Source organism: Syngnathus scovelli, chromosome 16 (genome assembly GCF_024217435.2).
Source record: "Syngnathus scovelli strain Florida chromosome 16, RoL_Ssco_1.2, whole genome shotgun sequence".
NCBI classification, from domain to species: Eukaryota; Metazoa; Chordata; class Actinopteri; order Syngnathiformes; family Syngnathidae; genus Syngnathus; species Syngnathus scovelli.
The window spans coordinates 5614299-5633855 of NC_090862.1; the positions used below are offsets into that span (position 1 = coordinate 5614299).

A 19557-nucleotide genomic window follows, 5' to 3' on the forward strand; every position below is an offset into this window, starting at 1 on the left:
GCCACAATGTCATATTTTCTTCTCATGTTTTTTATTATACAATATTTGATATTCAATCTAATGCTAAAATTCACTGTTGTGCTCAAGAGTATTTGCAATGGCGGCGAGGGGGCGTTTCTCAACTCACGGTTTAACATTGCGCTTGATCTTCCCCTCACGTCAGTCGAAGTAATTTATTCATATACCTCTATGCAACTTTTTTTCGTCGCTCCCGGTCACCTCCACGAAATGGGCGGGGACTCAGGAAGCCATCACATATGTACTGTATTCCATCGCCATATGACCACAACTGTTTTGTATATGTGGTGGGGGAAATTGGATGTCATCTTGCGCCAGAAACTTAAGACACTGTACAAATACCACAAAAGACTAGTTTACAACAAATGGTTCGGGGTCACGACCCCTCCCTCCTGCACCAACGTCATGACACAAAATGCATCGTATACAGTCCTCCCATGCTGTAAAAAATTGCCCCTTCTTTCCAGTTTAGAGATTCTGCCTTGAATTGGCCATATATAGTTATAAATATATTGAGAAGACTTCTTTAATCGAGCAGTCGGTGGGTGTTTTACCTGCACACGCGTTTTGTCAAGGCCGCCGAAATGAATCTTCCACACTTGCACCACGTTTGAAGAAAAAAAAGAAAAGGTGCAATAAAGTTAAGAGTTTTTGTCAAGTTGCTCTGTGTTTGATATTACCCGCTGATTTTACAAAGGGGAAGTTGAAGGGTGACGTCATGGTCTGTGTGGGCGGGGCATGGGTGTGTATTGACCGGTGGCGTCAGAAGTACAGCGATACTCGTTTGACAACACGTACACTAATCGTTAGTTTGTGTTTTTGTCAGTTCGAAGTTCAAAGTGGCGAGGTGCAGGCTCCGTAAAGTCCATACGAGCGAGGAGGAAAGCGGAGAAGGATTTGAAATAAAAAGAGAGAACCGAACAAGAAGGTTTCCGGCTTGCTGCGGGCGGTTCGGTGACAGCCTCCCTCCCGCCTCCCTCCTCTGGGCACTGAGACTTCTTCACGCCGCGAGAGAAGCACCAGGATGGAGGGAGACACTCCAGGTTTGTCCCAAACAATTCTTCCTTCTTCATATCGACCATTTGACTTGCTATACATGTAAAAAGAAAAAAAATGTTATGGGATGTTGATTATGAAGCGTCACACTGCAGATAAGACGTGCCTGCTACTGCTGTATTCGCCAGTTCGTGTAATCAAAGATGGAAATGATATAAGACGATTGATTGGAATGAATGAGGTTGGTGAGGCAATGACAGAGAGATTTTTTTTTTTATCAATTATGCATCACTTTAGTATTCTGCGCTTGCAGTGGAATCTCAAAATAGAGCAGCACTAAGCACTGCCCTCATTGCAACGTTTCCTACAAAAAGAATGAATATATGTTCAATGAATGGTTACGTATGGCGCATTTGTGTTTTATTTTTAAAATAGTTTGATACGTTAAATTTTTTTTGTATATTTTAGAATTTTTTTTTAATATTTAAGGTAATATTTGAAAACAAATTAATGTAATTACCTCATTTAGTGCTATGTATTTTTAGATCATCCTTTATCCTAACACAACAAAATTGAGAAAAAATAAGTTTAAAAGAATAAAAGATGGGAATTGAGAATTTTTTAAAGAATATACTTTTTATATTTTTCTCATGGTTTGTCTATTATTTTTATTAAATGTACTGATATATTTAAAATTGGTCAGTTATAATGTTTTCCATTAAAAAAAATATTAGGTAATTATAGATACTATATTTTTTGCATCTGACTGCACAAAGACAAAACTTTGGTCAGCAATTTTTTAAACATGCTACAACAGACGGTCAGCAATGATGATAACCATGATGTAAATAGCCTGACAGTAATTGTTTTTCTTTTTCTTTGGCTTTTTGTCTGTACTGCAACCAACCCAGATGTGTTCGGAGGCAGCTTGTTGTGGTCATACTGGTGAGCCCTCCCACCACTATGATTGACACATGTGCAAGGTGTGCACACACATCTTGTCATGAACAAAGCAGAATGAAAATAAAGGAGCTGTCAAATTCACAGCTAAGCAGCCGAATCACAGGGGACCCATGCTGGGGACGTTAATAATGAAAAAACAAAGTACGACACAGAAACAAACGTCAAAAAGCAAGTGTCTCATTAAAATGCACCGATTGTGACCAAGGAAAGTTTCTACTCTGACAGTTTGAAGCTGTGATCTATATTTAGTGTACAGTCACTAGGGAGGATGCTAACATTAGCGGTTTTATGTTGGTACGGTGGAAGTAGTGGCTGAGAGAGCTGTCTTGCTGCACTGAAGTTCTGAGTTCAAATCTCATTTGCATGCTTTAACTTTTTACCTCCAGTTTTTCTTTTCCAACTTTGAGTTTTCCCGTCAGTTCAGTTCAAATTGAAAGTGCACTAAAAAGTAGAGAGTGCTGACTCCACTGTGCCGATGCACCACTGCGGCATTTTTTGCTTGAGGATGACTGACGACGCGGTTCACAAGCGGGTCAACTCTTGACTCTTGATGTCACATGAGACCATGTGGGGAAAAAAACCTTATCATGCCATGTTATGGTTACCATTTCTGTTTGAGTTCAGACAAGTAATAGCAAACCTCTTCTAAAGAAGGCCCAAATTTTAGAATTGGTTGTATTAAAAACAGTTGAGTGATGGATTCCACTGTTATTAAGCGCCATAAAAATATACAAATTGAATCCGTTCAGAGAATAAACTAAACTCATAACTCAAATCAGGATATGTGAATTTGTGTTATAGCAAACCTCTCCTAAAAGAGCTGCACATTTTGCTTGAGCAATGGCTCCCCTCTTAACTATTAAATTACAATAATAACTGGAACTGAGGGCAATAAGGAACAATTTTCATAGGGAGTGCATTTGCCTTTTCAAAGTGTCATCTAGCATTTTCTTAGGGCGTGAGAGGGGAATAAGGGGCTTTTGGAGAGAAAACAGAAACCGACACAAAAAAGAGGAACCGGGTGAAAGCGGAAGCAGTTGCCGCCTCTGAAAACAAGCCGCATCTTTAAACAGGCTAGATGGAGCGAATCCACCGTCATCTGGATTAGCTCAAGAACCTCTCCGTGGAATAACTATAGTGTCTTGCTAAAAGTTTTCTATCAATTTGATTTTTGACTGTTATTAATATTATTAGACATGGGGACAGTAAGCGAACTTTGTGGGTCCAGCCTTCATTTATTCTTGTGTCCAACCGTGGATGTGGTCCAGCAAGTTGCAGGTAACCTTTTAAATGAAATGTTTTTAAGTAAGTTCTAATATTTGTTACATGTAATTGTTTGAATTTATTCCTGATGTGGCCGCTTAATGGCTGTGAGCAGTGTAGTGGAATACAAAAATGTATGGTAAGAAAATCTTCGCAAATTTGTGACATCACTGAGACACATTGCAACATTACTGCGGAAAAGGTCTGGTATTTGGTAACAAAGAGTTGGACTGAGTAAAGAATATTTTGACCCAAATTAGAATTACTGTGAAAGCTTGACTCTCTCTACATTCACATATTTAAAAAATAGATTGATATTTTTGGGTGCCCAGCAGCATATTTGGAAGGCAAGTCAGTGTTGTTGGCATGACTCGACGGGTTGCGGCGAATCAGCTGCTGACGGAGTGTGACACAAGGGGAAGTGTCGCTGGTTTCCAAACGTCTGAATCAGCACAGCGCTTGTGCGAATGTGTGAATGTATATCGTGTGTGTGTAAAGAGATGACGTGGATGCTCAATGGGGAAGTTGTTTCTTGTGGTGCGGTAATGCGGGTACAGCAAAATCTCGCTAGCCATTGTCACGCAACCTCAAGTTTCCTCTGAAGGCCTCACTCATGTTTAATTTTGACCGACTTGTGTTAATAATGATTCGTTATGGATGGACGACTATTCTTCAGCTCCTCTATGGCATTTTGCATTGTGTGTTAGCATTAAGCTAACCCCAAGTTGTGTGCTTGTAATATAACCTGTAATTCCCTTTGACAGTAAACTTGAACTGTAACTGAATCAGGACTTGTAGTTCATAGAAATGACCAACAGGGGTCACAGTTTGCACATTTTCTGTGCATTGATCACATTTCTTTACATGAGTGAAGTCAAAATGAGAAGCCTCTTTGAGTTGTCCCATTTTTTTGCAACAGTTGTAGCATTGTAAAGTTTTCAACTCAACACGAGAAGCATTGTTGCGCGACGCTTAATCACAAGTGAGGCATTCACACACAGCGCAAAGTCATGCAAAACGAACTGTGGTCCTGATCTTTGAGAGGAACAATGTGTTTTTTGATGAGTGGCTATTACCTGACACCGCTGCGCGGAATCCGCACATGGAGCGCGTGAGAGCCGGGGGTTGTTTTCACAGGCTGTCACAGGGCAGCATTCCTGCACCTCCAACTGTCTTCTGCCTTCGCGAGCAAGTAGCAACAGGCTCCATCCTTTTCACTGGAATTAAAAAAAAAAAAAAAAAACTTGTTAATTATGCATGTATTAGGGGGAAACTAACTTTTGGGGGTAACATTCACTGAAAATCGCGGGTCTTCACGGTATTTATGCTCAAATACTGAAAGTATTACTTTGGCGCCATCTAGTGGAATCATGGACTTCTTGTTAGGTTTATTTTTTTTTTGTATGCGTTAGAGATAATTTTTTTTGTTGGAGGTCTTTAAACGCACCTAGTGCATTTGTTCTACATTTTGTGGCACACACATGCAGTTTCAATTATTATGCTGATTCTTGTAATTCGTGGCATGGCTTGGTCACTATGTGGGTTTTCTCGGAATAAACTTAAAACTTAAAAAAAAGTGGCAGATAAAGTGGTGAAAACTGCTGAATGTGTCAATCAAGCTACCCGCCCCCACACGGTCCAGCTGTCCCGCCTCTCCCCACCCCCTGAGCTGTGTGCGTGCCTGGGCCAGTGCACAAAACAGGGTGGAGATGGAGAGGTGGGCCCCTGAACGCGTCATTGGGCCCTTTTCCTGCACCTTTCGCCCAACACAATGACACCCGGATTGTCATATATTTGTCTTCAAAACAAGACTTTATACTGTCACAAAAACACGTTATTGTGTTTTTAGCTAGACGTTTTGCACTCTATGTAACTTTTATCAAAATTATACGAACCCCAATTTGTATTTCATGTTTATTTTCTCTGTACACACTTGACCAAAACGACTGGGTGGTTTATTGTGAAAATATGGACCGGAACTGGCTTGTAGTTTTGGCTGTCTTGATAGACTGACGCACCCCCTCCCTCCTCACACACACAAACGCACACACAGCAGTACCAGACAGGACAAGGGTGGATTTTGACTGAAACTTCCAGTAGATTTAACTGCTCCCTTTAACTGTCTACTGCCTAACTCTCCCGAGATAATATTTAAAGTTGTTGGTTGAAAACACAGAGCCGAATTAATTAACTTTGGACGCTTGGAAAAGCTCGTCGAACTTTAGTGTCGGACTCGAAAGCAGCACGCAGACAAGACAGACAGAGAACATGGTGTTAAAGTCTGAAGACGGCGTGGGTGAGTCAAACTCTTTTGACTTGTCATATTTATATAAATATAATGGAAATAATATTCACGTAATACCATATTAACTTTTGAGTCAGCTCCGGAAGTCGCTATTAGCATTTATTTCCGGTTTTTAAAAGTTGTATTTTCTTCTACAGGTATATAGGATGTTTATTTTCTCATTACTTAGTCTCATATTGCAGTTCTGTGTACTTTTTGTAGAATTTGAAAATACTCAGGGGACTACAATGCACTTGTGCTTCACATTCCGAGATTCTGGGTTCGAATCTGGAACCTGTGAGGCGTTTTTATTGTTCTCCTCCTGCCTTGAGTGTGCGTTCTTTGGTTACTCCAGCATCCTCCCACATTCCAAAACCATTCATATCAGGTTCATCAAGTATTTTTTATTGTCCGTGTGAGTGTGAATGGATATTATATAAGTGCTGTGATTGGCTTGCGACCAGTCCAGGATGTCCCTGGGCTGGGACAGGTTCCAGATCAACCTAATCAGGAAGATGTCTGGACTACAAAATGGATGGATGTTAACTGTTTTCACAACTGTTGTACGGCCCTCATAAGCCCTGAAATGGCCCCTGGAGGGTTTGTTTATGTCAATAAATGGGGAAGTTTTTAGACGGGTGATTCGACATTTGACATCTGATACCGCTTTCAGTCATCAAACTGAAAATGAAGTTCTAATGAACACAAAATATGTTTCAGTTAAAGTATTTTTTTTTTAGAAACACAGAGAAAAGTACCTTGTTCTGTTTGCTAAGAGAACCAATTAAAGATTCATGATCACTTTCTATTCCTGTAGCTAACATTCAAAGAACACAAATAGAATTGCTGGCCATAGAAAAAAATGAATAATCAATAACTTTATTTTTCTTTAATTTGTGCTCTCAGGCTACTTTCTCTAGCATCACTAAGAACTCTGTAGGCCTACGTCTATCCGACATTGTCATAAAATGGCTATTAAAGTGACACATGTAATCGGAATAGGTCACATCGCATGAACACAGTTGACCAAAGATGTTGAATCATAATGATTTCAATTGGAATAACAATTGGTCACCCGATTAATGAGGTGAACATTCATGTGGGTTAAATGTCATATTTAGCGCACACTCTGTAGCAACAGGTGTGAAGCACGACCACACACACACCCCCTTACGTGTTCTCACGTTACCCCCTCTTGAATGTTTTATAATCCCAACAAAGTGTGCTAGCAGCAAGCCCAACAATGCGCTTCAGTTGCAGGCGGCGTTAATTAGCCCACGCCAACTGCGCGAACGCTAATCGTATTAGCCTCGGTCTCGCTGACTGATCCTGTTATGTGCTGCCGCGATGAGACGGCCACACAGCTGCTTTGTTGTCCATGTGTCTGTGCCGCATGTTGGCGGGTGGGCCCGTCGAGTTAAAAGTAGTCGTGATGAACGGCTGCACCGCAAGTCGCCGGTGGTTTGATTTACCCCCGCCACAATCTTTACGTCTCGCCACAATCTTGTTTTATTTTCTCATGTTTTTGCATTGGTGGACGCCCTTTTTCCACTCAACTCAGCACTTTTGAGTAAAATGCAGTCAGAAAATTGTGTTTTTACACTGGTCTGGTGTTACTAAACTACAACCATTTGTGCGGGGAAGAATGCCAAATCATTAAGAAATGGGAATCCCCAAGGTTTTGCAGTTTCTATCCCCGAAATAGAAATAATATGTTCCAGGGTTAGAAATGTGAATTAACTGTTAACGTTGAGAAGTCTCAGCCACTTTCATTTTTTGAGGCACGTGTACAGCAGGTACTAACATGCCTTGCAGTTGTGTTGTCCTCACCGCAAAATGGCGGCTCTGGTCTGCAGGTACACCTTGCGGGTATCACACAAAGAAGTGAAACTAAATATGACGTGCTTTGTTTGTTATATGTAAATACAGAAAGCAAACACCCAAGGGAGAGAAAAGAAAGGCTTCCCAAAGGACAGGCGTGTTCCACTTGTGTGTGTGTGAGAACCAACAAACAGGAAGCTCCAGCATTTGAAACTATGCCACACAGGATGTGGCAACTTTCCGTCTTTGCTACAAACTCGTGAACGTGATTTTTAAAGCAGAAAAACCCCCAAGAATGTACTTTCACAACAGTACACATACACAGTGAAAGTACACATAAGTACCGATTCAACTCCTGTCTTTAAAAAAAATAAGTTTCAATTTGCGCCTAACAGATGAATTTGTATTTTGTTACTTCCCACCGTCGCACTAGAAATATTCACACGGGCTTGTCTGCATGTGTTGCCCTTTCCGAGAGGATGTTGATAATTGGTCGGCCACGATAAGAATCGAGGCTAGGGGCCGCCGGAGCACAAAGGATCGCATTGTGCGGGTCCAAACGGCACTTCCGCTTCCAGGGGTGTCCGCACCAGCTTGTACAAACAACGAAATGATTAAGAGAAAGCAACGTCTTTTTAACGTCCACCACGATGGATTACGCGCGTGTGATTATTCGAGGGCAACCGTGGGATGTTTGTGTTTTCTCCGTTTGTTTTGATTCTGAAGCTGCGGCCTCCTCGCTGTACATTCCCTTCGACATTCCTTCACAGCGGCCTCGTTGTGCTAGTTGAACCAAAGTTTTTGCACACATGAGGTCGCAAGCACATGTCTTGAACACACATGACGCAACACTCCATCATCTTACTCAAGGTCCCGGTATGTGTCACTAAACTATCCCGTGTAGAGTAATGATTGTCCTAAGCATAGATGTGCATTGTCGAGTGAGCCAGGCGTTAATCGGTATGACTCCTGGTATGACTCGTCAGGAGTGAGAGTGTCCCGCCGTGACGGGCTGACTCATGTCTGCTAGTGTTGGAGCTCCTGGCTTCTTTACAGATAACTTCATACTCACAAATAGTCTTTTTTTTGTTTTGTTAGCGTAGCATAATTCCCCGGCGCCTGTATGGCGCAATAGACCAGTTATATTCTGGCCTGGCAGTTAACCCAAAATGTAGAAAAATATGACGTAAGTATTGCTGCTTGCGGCTCTTCAAATAATATCAAGTGAAGAACATCTGCGATGTGTCTTGTCTTGTTTGTTTTCGCCTCGTCTGTCCTCCCTATATTGTTTTTTTATGAGAGGAGGAGGAGGAGGCAGAGTAAGGAATGGCCACAGGGTGGAGCCTCCACATTTAAAGCTTGCAAAGGCAAAATAGAGAAATGGGATGGAGACGGGGGAGGAGGGAGGCTTCTTCCCACGTGTCTCGAGCTGGAAGCCGGCAGGGAGCTGCTCATTCCGCCGTGCAGCTGGAAAACACTGCGTAGCATCTATTTTTGCCTCATGAGGATGGACGCCTTGCTCGAAGGGAACTGAGCAAATGATAATTTTTAAGAAAAAAAACAAATCCGGTGTCATCTGGGAAGTCTTGGACTAGATAAGAAACCCCAAAAACTGGGCAGCTTGGCGTTTTTGTCATTCAGGTGAGTGGTCGGCGGTTTGGGAATCAGTCTTGTTATGGTGAACTCGTTAAGATCGATCTGTCAAAGTTTAATTTGTGTAATTCAATTATGATATTTTTGTGAGACCAAGACTAAGAATTTGTCCCTTCATTTGCACCTAGTTGCGGAATTCTTCTGATCCCACTTTAACTCACCCTGGGATCATTCCACCGACTCACTTTCTATCCCACGCCGTCACGACTGCACAACGTTCCTTCTATTTAGGACATCTCCTCCCACAGTCCAGGTCGGATGCTTTGGGGATTTACGATTCATAACCGGTGGTCTCTTCTTCTCATGTGTGCGGCAATAAAGAGTCAGGAGGTCAATGGTGAGCAAGTTTATTTGGGATGCTGCCCATTTGAGTGACTTTTGAAACCCCCGCTGGTCTTTGTTCCAGGTTGTTTGGTTTTAGGTCCGAATACCGTGTGTGTGGTCTTCACAGCAATCCCTGAGGGACTTGTTGTAATGACGTTTAGTCTGCTTATGAATCTTACATCACCTTTTGCCTAATGGACGATGGTGTTTGCGGGCGTCCGTAGGTTAGTGATTGATTGTCCACGTGCTTGCGACTTGCGCTGAATGCATTATGACATGGACCGCTTGGAGTTGCTGCCAGCACTCTTATTAGTTTCGGTTTGGGGTCGATTGATTGGAGCCTTGAGGGTTGAGGAGCAAGATATCTTCACGTAAGGATGGCCCAACATCCGTTTCCCTCGTTAAGCCTAATGAAGCTTGTCTTCGGACCAGATGGATGCCGTTGCTTGAAATAGAAACGTTAGTCATGTTGCGGTGGAAGGACATAAAGTGCTTCAGGTCAATCCAGGTTTTCCAAGGGTGTGTTCAGACTTGACAGTCTTGGGATTGGTTCAGTCCAATTCTGGTTTTGTGATAGTGTCTACGCAGACTCGCGAAAACCAAGATCAAGTGAGCTTATATAAAGGTCGACGCTTATGCATTAGTTCCCCACCTTCCCCACTTGCCCTTCTCGCTTACGCCCTTTCTCGTTTTTCTTCCTTTCCGATGACTGCTTCTTTTCATCGGGTCGGGCCAGGCCAGACGTTGGCTGACTAACAGCCAAGTAGTGACTCTCAGACAAGAAGGGAAACAAGTAGCTCTCGGCATTTAATTTGAGTGGATGGTTTCCTGCCTGCGGTGCTGCTTATGTTCTTGGAAATGACAGACGCTTGCTAGCAACCTAGATGAGGCCTCTTTTTGTCCTGGTCCGTTCTGGACCTTGTTGAGAGCGGTTTTTCCACAAATACTCAACATCGATTAATTCGCTGCCAATGATGATTATAGACGTCAAAAATTCATTTTAACTGGACTGGCAGTGATGCTATAGGTTAATGGCAGCCAATCATCAGTCAACCTTTTGACAGTATATTGGAATTTAAAGCACCCTGCTAATTAAATGTTAAGTGTAGCGCTTCTCTCTCTCTTTCTCTCTCGACATTAGCATTATGTTGCAAATTATTCACAGCCATCCACCAAGTCAGCATGGGCCATGCACCAAGCTAGCCTTTGAACCCTACCACTGATGTCATGAGGTTGAGGAAAGTTTAACCCTGGAATTGATTGGTGCCTGTTGTTGGCCGGTAAATGTGGTAGAAGATCTAAATCTGGTCTGAAGTTCGACCAATCGCGATAATGCTCGTTGATGTCGTCCCCGATGTTGTTTTTGGTGCCTTTTGCGCTAATCTCCCGTTTTTTTCCTAGTGCCGGACGATCTTACTCCGGAGGAGCAGCAGGAGCTGGAGAACATCCGCCGGCGCAAGCTGGAGCTGCTGGAGGACATTCAGGTACTGACAAGAATGCAGTTTTTCTTTTACAGGCTTCCCAATTTAGAGAAAAACCAAAAATTGTCATGAAGTGTTGCCTCTGTGGTCCTTTATATTTGGACCTGCAAAACAATGTCAAAATATTTGCTCGAACTCCTTCACCACGCCTTCGTTCTCCCACCACTTTGTCTACAAATTCCCCCGCCACACATTTTAACCCAAGTGGAATGTCGGGAATTTCCTACCCAGATCTCATTTCCCCCAGAAAAAACATTTGGGCTAGCTCCATTTAAAATGGTCGCCATCTACTGAGTGACGTGAAGGGTAGTTTTAAATGCATCATGTGAAGCTTTCAGATAAAATATGGGTGATTAGACAATTGACACACAAGGGTGACAGATTGTCACGCCCGACGTCCAGATGTCCCCGCGAGAGAGTCGGCTTCCAACTGTCCTTGCAGACAAACACCGCAGGCTGACACCCGCACTTTAATGAGTCTTGACTGGCATCGCCGCCCGAAAACACACCCTCTTCTCCATATTTGGTCGTAGCGCCCCCCCAGGGCCCCTCGCTGACTCCCACGCCCTCCTCCGCCGGCCGTGCGGGTCAAGGCCTCTTGTGTGCGCCCGGCCATTGTTTGCGGAGGCGAGCATTCGAGGAATGCGTTGGGATTGCGCAGATCTTGACGACACAGATGTTGCCTTTGTGGTGCGGCCCGGAATAAATCCTTATGCACGGGACGTGGATATGAATCCGGCCTTTATCACTCAATACGGGACATTGACATAATAAAACTGGAGGCTAATGGGACTGTTAGCATAAATAACATGACATAAATGGGGTTTTGTCTCTGAAGGCTACATTGACACTCAGATGAGAAACCAACAAACTTTTTTTTAATTAAAATGAGAGTGCCCCCAAATTCTCTGATATATAATGACTTGACAATAAATTGGAAAGAATTAACAAGTGAACTCTGTTTTGTTTTCCACAGCGGCTAAAGGATGAGATAGCAGAGGTCACCAACGAGATTGAGAACCTGGGTTCCACCGAGGAGAGGTAAGATGGATGGACCTTTTATAGGTTTTGAGATGGAACCCAGAGATGCCTTCATTTACAGCCTGTGAAAAAAAACATTCCCTTCACGCCCCACCCCGACGGCAAACACACCTCGCCTGTCGCCCAAATTGACTCGTTTGCCTTCTATTTACTTAGCAAATGAAGGCGTCAATTATTGATCGTCGATGGTGATCTCGTCACACCGAATACTCCTCCCACATTGGCCGTGCTTTTAAGGCACTTTAAATGTTTTATCCGGCGCACACCCCACATGATGGCAGGCCTCATTGAATAATGCAGCGGTCCAAGGCAGACAATACGCGGTCCCGAGGGAAAGGGGGCGCCGGGGTCGACTACTTTGGTCAGAGAGATCCCATCAACGGCAGATAAATCATGGCGCACTTTGGCGTTCCTCCCAAACCCATTAAGGCTCCTCGATGGCATCGCGGCGACACCGCACCATCACGTTGGTCTGTTGTCTGCTGCTGTTTGACTTAAAGAAGCTCAGCAGCAGACAAAAGCCAAAGGAATCTCACCGGGGGTTGGGGGAGAAGGTCGCCGTGGCGACAGAAGTACCTTGAGAACTCCACCCTGAACAGCTCCAGGCCTGAGAATGAAATTCTTCCCATAATCGGGATTAGTCACAGCAGCCAGGGTCGACGTGAATAGTTGGCGGGAAATATTATTTGGTAATGCGATTTATGAGTCATGTTGGATAAGATGACTCGTCTGTTTGATAAATGAATCAGGAAAGTGACTTACAGCTGATAATTGGGAAAAATGCTTGGGTCAGACCTTGTGGTTTGGACGTCTGGCCCGTAGATTCAAGGTTCGGGGGTTTGAGTCGATCTTCATAGTCCTACCTCCATAAATGTCTCATTTATCTGACCTTCCAGGAAAATCATGCAGAGGAACAAACAGGTGGCCATGGGCCGTAAGAAATTCAACATGGACCCCAAAAAGGTAGGCCGGTGATTAGCATGAAACCTCACGTGTGTGAAAGAGAATTTTTTTTTGACCTCCCGCATGTCCTTTGTCACTCTTCCAGGGAATTCAGTTCCTCATTGAGAACGACCTCCTGAAGAACACGAGCGATGACATTGCTCAGTTCCTCTGCAAGGGGGAAGGTTTGAACAAAACTGCCATTGGGGATTACCTCGGGGAAAGGTGAGGACCTGAGCAAGTGCATAGTTTCCACCGTGCTCACTTTCCACCAAAATACTTTTCTGTTCCCGCATTTGGAGAACGTCTGCTCCTCACTCATCTCCATCTGCTTTCAATTGTCTTAGTCACTCTTAAGTGACGCGCTCAAGACACTGTCTGCATCATTTAAGGGAAATTAAAGCTCGGACTCCACAGCCCGACGTTGTTTTTCGAGTACGTGAAAATGATGCGGGGCTCGTTTTCGGAATGCGAGGATTACGGGTCAGACAGTCACGTATTAAAGGCGAGGTCCGGGAACGGCTGTTTTCACTCTGCACGCTTCAAGGCAATTGCTGGTCCGCTGGGAGTGATGCGGCGTGAGGCTCCCGGGGGAAGATCATCTACTCTGAAGGGCGTACGGGTCACGGGATGATGTCATCATCCAGATGAGATGTTAAACGAATTAGCAAAGGGGCGAGCCTTCTGATGGGAGCACAATCCCTTTACGACCAAAACATCTTCAGTCACGCTTTAAAGGCCTCAACAATCAGACTGAGACATTTTCTTCAAATTAGGGTGTTCCTCTTTTATTATCTTCTCAAATGTATTTCCTTGTTTGCCTCGTAGAGATGATTTCAACATCCAGGTCCTTCACGCTTTTGTTGAACTTCATGAATTCACAGACCTCAACCTGGTTCAGGCCCTGCGGTAAGACGACACACAATTGCTACATACCCCAAAAAACAAAACCGTGCCCTAACGGCGACCTTTGCCCTCACAGACAGTTCCTGTGGAGCTTTCGGTTACCGGGAGAAGCCCAGAAGATCGACCGCATGATGGAGGCCTTCGCTCAGCGCTACTGCCAATGCAACCCCGGCGTTTTCCAATCCACAGGTGCCAGCTAAGAACCTTTTCAATTTAGCTCCCACATAATCATGATTGAGTGCTTGATATTTCAGTCGAGGACGGCCTAATGGCGTGCCGAGCTACTTTACTTTCTTCCGCAGACAGAAAGTCTGCCCGGCTTGTCTTTTAGTCCGCCTTTTGGGAATAATGCGCATAGATGAGCGGCTTTATCATGGATGCAGATGGACGTGCATAATGCATGTGGGGCCGTACAACACATCAAGTGCTGCTTTGTCAGCTGCATGATCGGCCTTTCAATAGAAAAGTGGCCGCGCTAAGCTAACTTTCAGACTGCGGAATGCCCATCAGGTCTTGAGTGTGCCGCATGTGTTCCAGACACCTGCTACATCCTATCCTTCGCCATCATCATGCTCAACACTAGCCTCCACAACCCCAACGTGAAGGACAAGCCCACCGTCGAGCGCTTCATCTCCATGAACCGGGGCATCAACGAGGGCGGAGACCTACCCGAAGACCTGCTCAGGGCGAGTTTGGCTTCAAGGCCGCTCTCGGTCCCATTCCGAGGCGCTGCGTATTAACCGCGTCTTTTCTCCCAACGCAGAATCTCTACGAGAGCATCAAGAATGAGCCTTTTAAAATCCCAGAGGACGACGGCAACGACCTCACACACACCTTCTTCAACCCGGACCGAGAAGGCTGGCTCCTTAAACTGGGTGAGTGACGATCACTTGAAAGACAAATATCATCATACAATAGGCTTTGTTGTCGGGCAGGTAGCAGCACAGACATCAAGTGGGTTAAAAATGAGGTCACCAACCTGTGAATGTGTGTGTGTGTGTGTGTTTGTGAAACACACTTGATGCAGCCGCCATGTTCTCATGAATTATGAATGAGGCCTTGAGATCAGACCACCATATGTGAAGGCTTATAAATGTTTCAAGATGGATGCATACATTCACATAAGCACGGGAAAGGAAGTCAATCAAGTGAGCGTCTGAACGTGAACGTACTTTTAGTGCGCTTAATTTTCCGCACCATTAAAACTGTGAGCAGGTGTCCTTATGGAAGATTTAATTATATAATTACCATGTTTCCAAGACGACAGTTTTAAATCAGCATTCACACGTAGGTTTATATTCGAGATGTACATATAAAAGAGACTTTTGGTCTGCCTTATTGCATTCCAGATGTTCCACAGGTCAACTGATGGTAGCTGAAAATCAAATCGCTTGGATTCCTCAACACTCCCCTCCTTCTGTTTCCTCCTCCTTGTTCTGATTCACGCTGATTTGTGAAAAGTCAATCGTGCTAATCACTGTGAATCTGGACAACTGGCTGACGTCAGACGTCTTCCGCTAAAAGGAAAAAAAAAAAATCAAGGTGGAGGATAAAATAAATGAGTCAATATGGAGCCAAGGCTTTTTGGTGTGCACAGCTCCACCATGTGGCGAATAGAAGTACAGCCTGAAAGCCAAATGAACGTCACTGTGGTGCAATAATTCCTTCTCATTTATTTAATTTGATGATTTATTTTGTTTCCTTTTCCCTCTTCGTTTGTTTGTTCCCATGATTTTGGCTGTTGTCTTTCCTACCTCAGGAGGTATGTACACCTGTTCTTCCCAAACCAACCAAACAAAAACAAAAGACCTGCTCCATCGCTCTCTCAGCTCTCCGGTGCTTTTGGTGGTGCGCCATTATTGCTTTTTGTTCTCCTCCGACATCCAGCTGGGTTTTTTATTTTCCATGTCTGTGGATATTTCTGTTTGTCCCTTCCATCGACGCATTTCCAACTTCAGATGTTTGTCTGTTCAGTCGACTCACCGCGCTGGCGGTTTTTTGATTTTCGTGTCCTGTCATTTTATCTCTGTGGGTGGTTGGCTGCCACCCTCGCGGGCTCCTCTGGCTTTCTGACCGCTCCCACCGAGGTCTTCTGATGGTCACTTATCTTTTTCATGTGGCTTTTGGTTTCGTCGTCCTAAAGCTGCATTATACCCTTTCCTCCATCCAGTAGAGCAGCCACATCAAGATTTTGCTCTGTGTGTCTGGAAAGGGAATACTGCAGCTTTTCAACTATGTGGCTCTTCTCTTTGCTATTCGATGGATCGGATGGGTGCGTGCTACGTGGCTGGAGAAAGCGGTGCGGCCAGCAAAGTGTTTTGATTGGATACCACCGACCGAATCCAAGCGGTCACAGAATTAGGCATCGTAATCCTTAAAAGCTGCCAGCATCCCGCCGTGCCTCCACTTGAGCATGCACCCGCTCAACCCTCCTTTAGCAACAATGTGCCGGGACCGCTACCCAGCTATTCTTGCATCGGAGGAGTTCGCTCTCTTCTTAGTCGGAGTGCGAGGAAAGCCCCCACCCCCTTGACCATTTTATGGTGTTTGACCATAGCTTGAATGGCTGGCTGCATATGCCTACGGGCCGTGATTTAAACTCCGTCTTTCCTATCCCAGTAGATGTACGTCAACTAACATGGTGGTGGGCTCACATAGTCTAGACTTGTAGCTAACCAAGACCCTAACAGGAAATTCGACGCTTTAGAGTAGCAGAATGTAGCTGCAGGCTCCCGACCCTCATTGGCATCCTGTTTGGGGGGGGGCATCTGCTGATGCAGATCAGGTTTCCCCGCACAGGAAACTAGCCTGCTGTGTTTAAGGTGAGAGGTCAGGTAGGGTCAGCGATGCCCGAGTTAATGAAAAGTCCCACCGGGGCGTGAAAGGGGGTGTGGCCTTGTAAAGAAAGACCAGATGATGAATTACATGGGGGGGGGGGGGTTGTTTTCACTCCAATTTCACTTGATATCAATTGCAATATGATAATAACAGTTACAGATAGTATTCTAAAAATAAAGGCATAGATGTCACCTCTATTTTCCTGGCAGGAAATGAATTTTCATATTCTGGTTCCGCCTAATTTTCCAGTCCAGTTTCACGTAATGTTGCCGTGTTCTCGTTTCATTGATCTAAAATAAAGTCCCCCACCCCACCCTTCTGGATGTTCCAGTAATGTGTGTTTCAAACTCTATTTATGGGGCGGGTGATGTCAGTTGTAGTATAAAAATAAAAGCAAACACCTGCGTGTGTGTGCGGGAATGCAGTATTGGTATGCAAGTGGAGTAGCGGCCCCACACTGCATCCTTTACGAGGTGTGTGTTTATCGGGCCAGATGAGGCCAGCAGCCAGTTTTCAATGACCTCATCAAAGCAGCACTTGAGTTTCTTTCTACCTATGGTGGTGGTGGTGGTGGTGGTGGTGGTGGTGGCGGTGTGGTGAGTGCATGACGGGACCCGGCGCACCATTTTGTGCGCGGGCGACTCGTCGGGAGCTTCCATCTGTCTGCCTGCTCACGTCTGTCCGCCTGCGTGTTGCTAGACTCGGCGCTTTGCCTCCTGCGCTTTCTCCTCCTTCCCACCGAGCCCATCTGATGGTTTTGATTTGCCACGCAGGAGGCCGAGTTAAGACCTGGAAGCGACGATGGTTCATCTTAACCGACAACTGCCTCTACTACTTTGAATACACGACGGTGAGCACCACGTTACCTTAGTGCCGCTCTGACGCCGGGCGTCTCACTGAACTTGTTGTGTCTTCTTGACGTGCGCAGGACAAAGAGCCACGAGGGATCATCCCACTGGAGAACCTCAGCATCAGGGAAGTGGAGGACAAGAAGCCTGTAAGCACACTGCACTCTTGTGTCGCATTTTGGCACTACACATAAAAGTTCCTCGTTTTATTTCCCTCCATGACGGTGGTCTTTCTTTCCGCCACAGAACTGCTTTGAGCTTTTCATCCCCGACAACAAGGACCAAGTGATCAAGGCGTGCAAGACGGAGGCCGACGGTCGCGTGGTGGAGGGTAACCACACCTTCTACCGCATCTCCGCCCCCACCACCGAGGAGAAGGACGAATGGATGAACAGCATCAAGTACGTAACTAAGGGCTCCTCTTGTAAAAAAAAATATTTTTCCAGAGGCCACCTTAAAGAAATACTTGAAATGTCCGCAGGGCCGCCATCAGCAGGGACCCCTTTTACGAGATGCTGGCCGCCAGAAAGAAGAAGGTGTCGTCCATGAAGAGACACTGAGGAGCCCCGCCCCACGCTCACCATGTTGCACTTGACGGAGCAGATGGGGGTTCTCCTCACTTTTTTTGGACTGAGCCGGTCAGGAAAGCAGGAAGTGCTCAGGATGGAGTCAAGCCAAGTCGCCCATCGCTTCCTGAAAAACAAAACACTCTGTAAGGCAGCCCCCCCGCCCCCTCAACACGCACTCCACCCGGCACATCGAACTCAGCAGGTCTGAACGCGCGGCAACAAAATAGTCCTCATAAGAAAAGAACTTTTCCAAAAGGCTTTAACATGTTTGGATACGTCTTTTTACAGCTTTACTCCCTTTTTTTGCTTTTGTATGCAAATGTTGGGAAATGCCAACAATTGAGTGACTTTATAGATACGTTTCCTTCCATAATTGGTATTCTCAAGAGAAATGCTGCTGGTTAGCGATAGCAAATCAGTCCGAAGAGTAATAACTAGATAATAGTACACGTTGTTTATGTACAAGTTCCATACAGAAGCTTTAGAAGACCACCGGTAGAAGTTCAACTGTGGCTCGTCTCAGGTTATCAAACCAAAACAGGTTTTTTTTGCGATTAGGAGTACCTGATGTTTCTTACGCTTCCGCTATTTTCAGTGCACTAACATGTAGAGAATTGAAAGAAAACAATCATATTGCTAGTCAGTATTGGTTTATTTATCAACCTTGTTGTACATACTTAAATGTATAGTATTTGTTTTTCAAGATTTGTTTCACTATTAGTCGTGCCATCTTTTATTTTTTAAACCTTGTTAAGAAAAATTCTCTTGTCATTTAATCAAGTTAAAATAAAGTAAAATAAAAATTCTGTCAAGAAAAAGTATAGGTGTGTGTTATGGACGGCAGGGGGCGTTATGAGACTACTACGTGCAGCCTGAGGAAAGGCTTCATAAAATCCTTTTCAATCAATCCTTAATGTTCTAATAGGCTGGTTGCTTGTTCACTGATACAAAAGCCCGACTTTCTTCCAGTTAATTTTCTGCATATGAATTAAACATCTGCATGTTTTTCTAGCCTGAAGCAATTCCACAGCTTCACGTGTGCACGTGTGTCCGATCTCAGCCTATATGCAGCGGAAATACGTACATTATGCCTGGAAAATTGCTCTTACTTTCGTGAATACTTTCAATGGATTGGACACTCATGCAGTGAACATCAGGTCAGAGAGGATTGCAGTTTACAAATAAGCAACGTGATGGAGGACACAAGGTCACACGTAACCTTGAATTATCACGTCTCAGCCGTCGAGGATGATAATGGTTATGATGCTCTCTGTGCGTGGAGAAAATGGTGACCCCGTGACTCCCTCGTGAGACGTCACTACAAACAGCAAGACAGTAAAGCTGGATGACACCACTAAAGCCGACTGAAAAATTACACACTGCAAAATTGTCCAGAGGAGGGCTGAAGGCGAGCACTTTTCAACACGAGCAATTCGATTAACCGTCTGAAGAAACTCAGTCAGAGACATACCTCGGAGCAACCGCAACGGCTCGAGATGATAACTGTTACACTGCTGGGTTAATAAAGTTTCCTACTCTGGCTCAGATGTCACACAGAGCTGTTTCTCAGCACCATGCGGCCGCATACAAAGTGAGCTGTTGAGCTTTGT

At 44.7% G+C, this 19557-nt stretch overlaps 1 protein-coding gene and 1 long non-coding RNA gene across 5 annotated transcripts; one reads left to right on the forward strand and one right to left on the reverse strand.

Moving 5' to 3' along the window:
* Positions 1-607: 607 nt before the first annotated feature.
* On the reverse strand, positions 608-4490 carry LOC125983953 (uncharacterized). The gene is made up of 2 exons (XR_007486827.2): positions 4317-4490; positions 608-1108 (listed from the first exon to the last, which is right to left on the reverse strand). It is a non-coding gene; the product is annotated as an uncharacterized lncRNA (long non-coding RNA).
* On the forward strand, positions 773-18765 carry cyth1a (cytohesin 1a). Of its 4 annotated transcripts, none has more exons than XM_049745568.2 (13): positions 773-1061; positions 10724-10806; positions 11780-11844; positions 12741-12807; positions 12893-13011; positions 13615-13695; positions 13769-13881; positions 14230-14378; positions 14456-14568; positions 17302-17380; positions 17459-17527; positions 17625-17779; positions 17860-18765. In XM_049745568.2, exons 1-13 carry the CDS (start codon positions 1043-1045, stop codon positions 17936-17938), a joined length of 1191 nt encoding a protein of 396 aa, XP_049601525.1. In that variant the 5' UTR covers positions 773-1042; the 3' UTR covers positions 17939-18765. The 4 variants fall into 4 exon arrangements, with proteins under 4 accessions (XP_049601525.1, XP_049601523.1, XP_049601524.1 ...); XM_049745566.2 differs by lacking the exon at positions 773-1061 and adding an exon at positions 3065-3255 and having other exon boundaries at positions 14456-14567; positions 17304-17380; XM_049745567.2 differs by lacking the exon at positions 773-1061 and adding an exon at positions 5261-5536 and having other exon boundaries at positions 14456-14567; positions 17304-17380.
* The last annotated feature ends 792 nt before the right edge of the window (positions 18766-19557 follow it).

Bases quoted from the DNA above. Each gene is read 5' to 3' on its own strand.
- cyth1a (XM_049745566.2), top strand. From the start codon at position 3,174: ATGGGGACAGTAAGCGAACTTTGTGGGTCCAGCCTTCATTTATTCTTG. The intron at 13,012-13,614 runs GTGAGGACCTGA...TTTGCCTCGTAG, and splicing joins GGGGATTACCTCGGGGAAAG to AGATGATTTCAACATCCAGG. The intron at 14,379-14,455 runs GCGAGTTTGGCT...CTCCCAACGCAG, and splicing joins TACCCGAAGACCTGCTCAGG to AATCTCTACGAGAGCATCAA.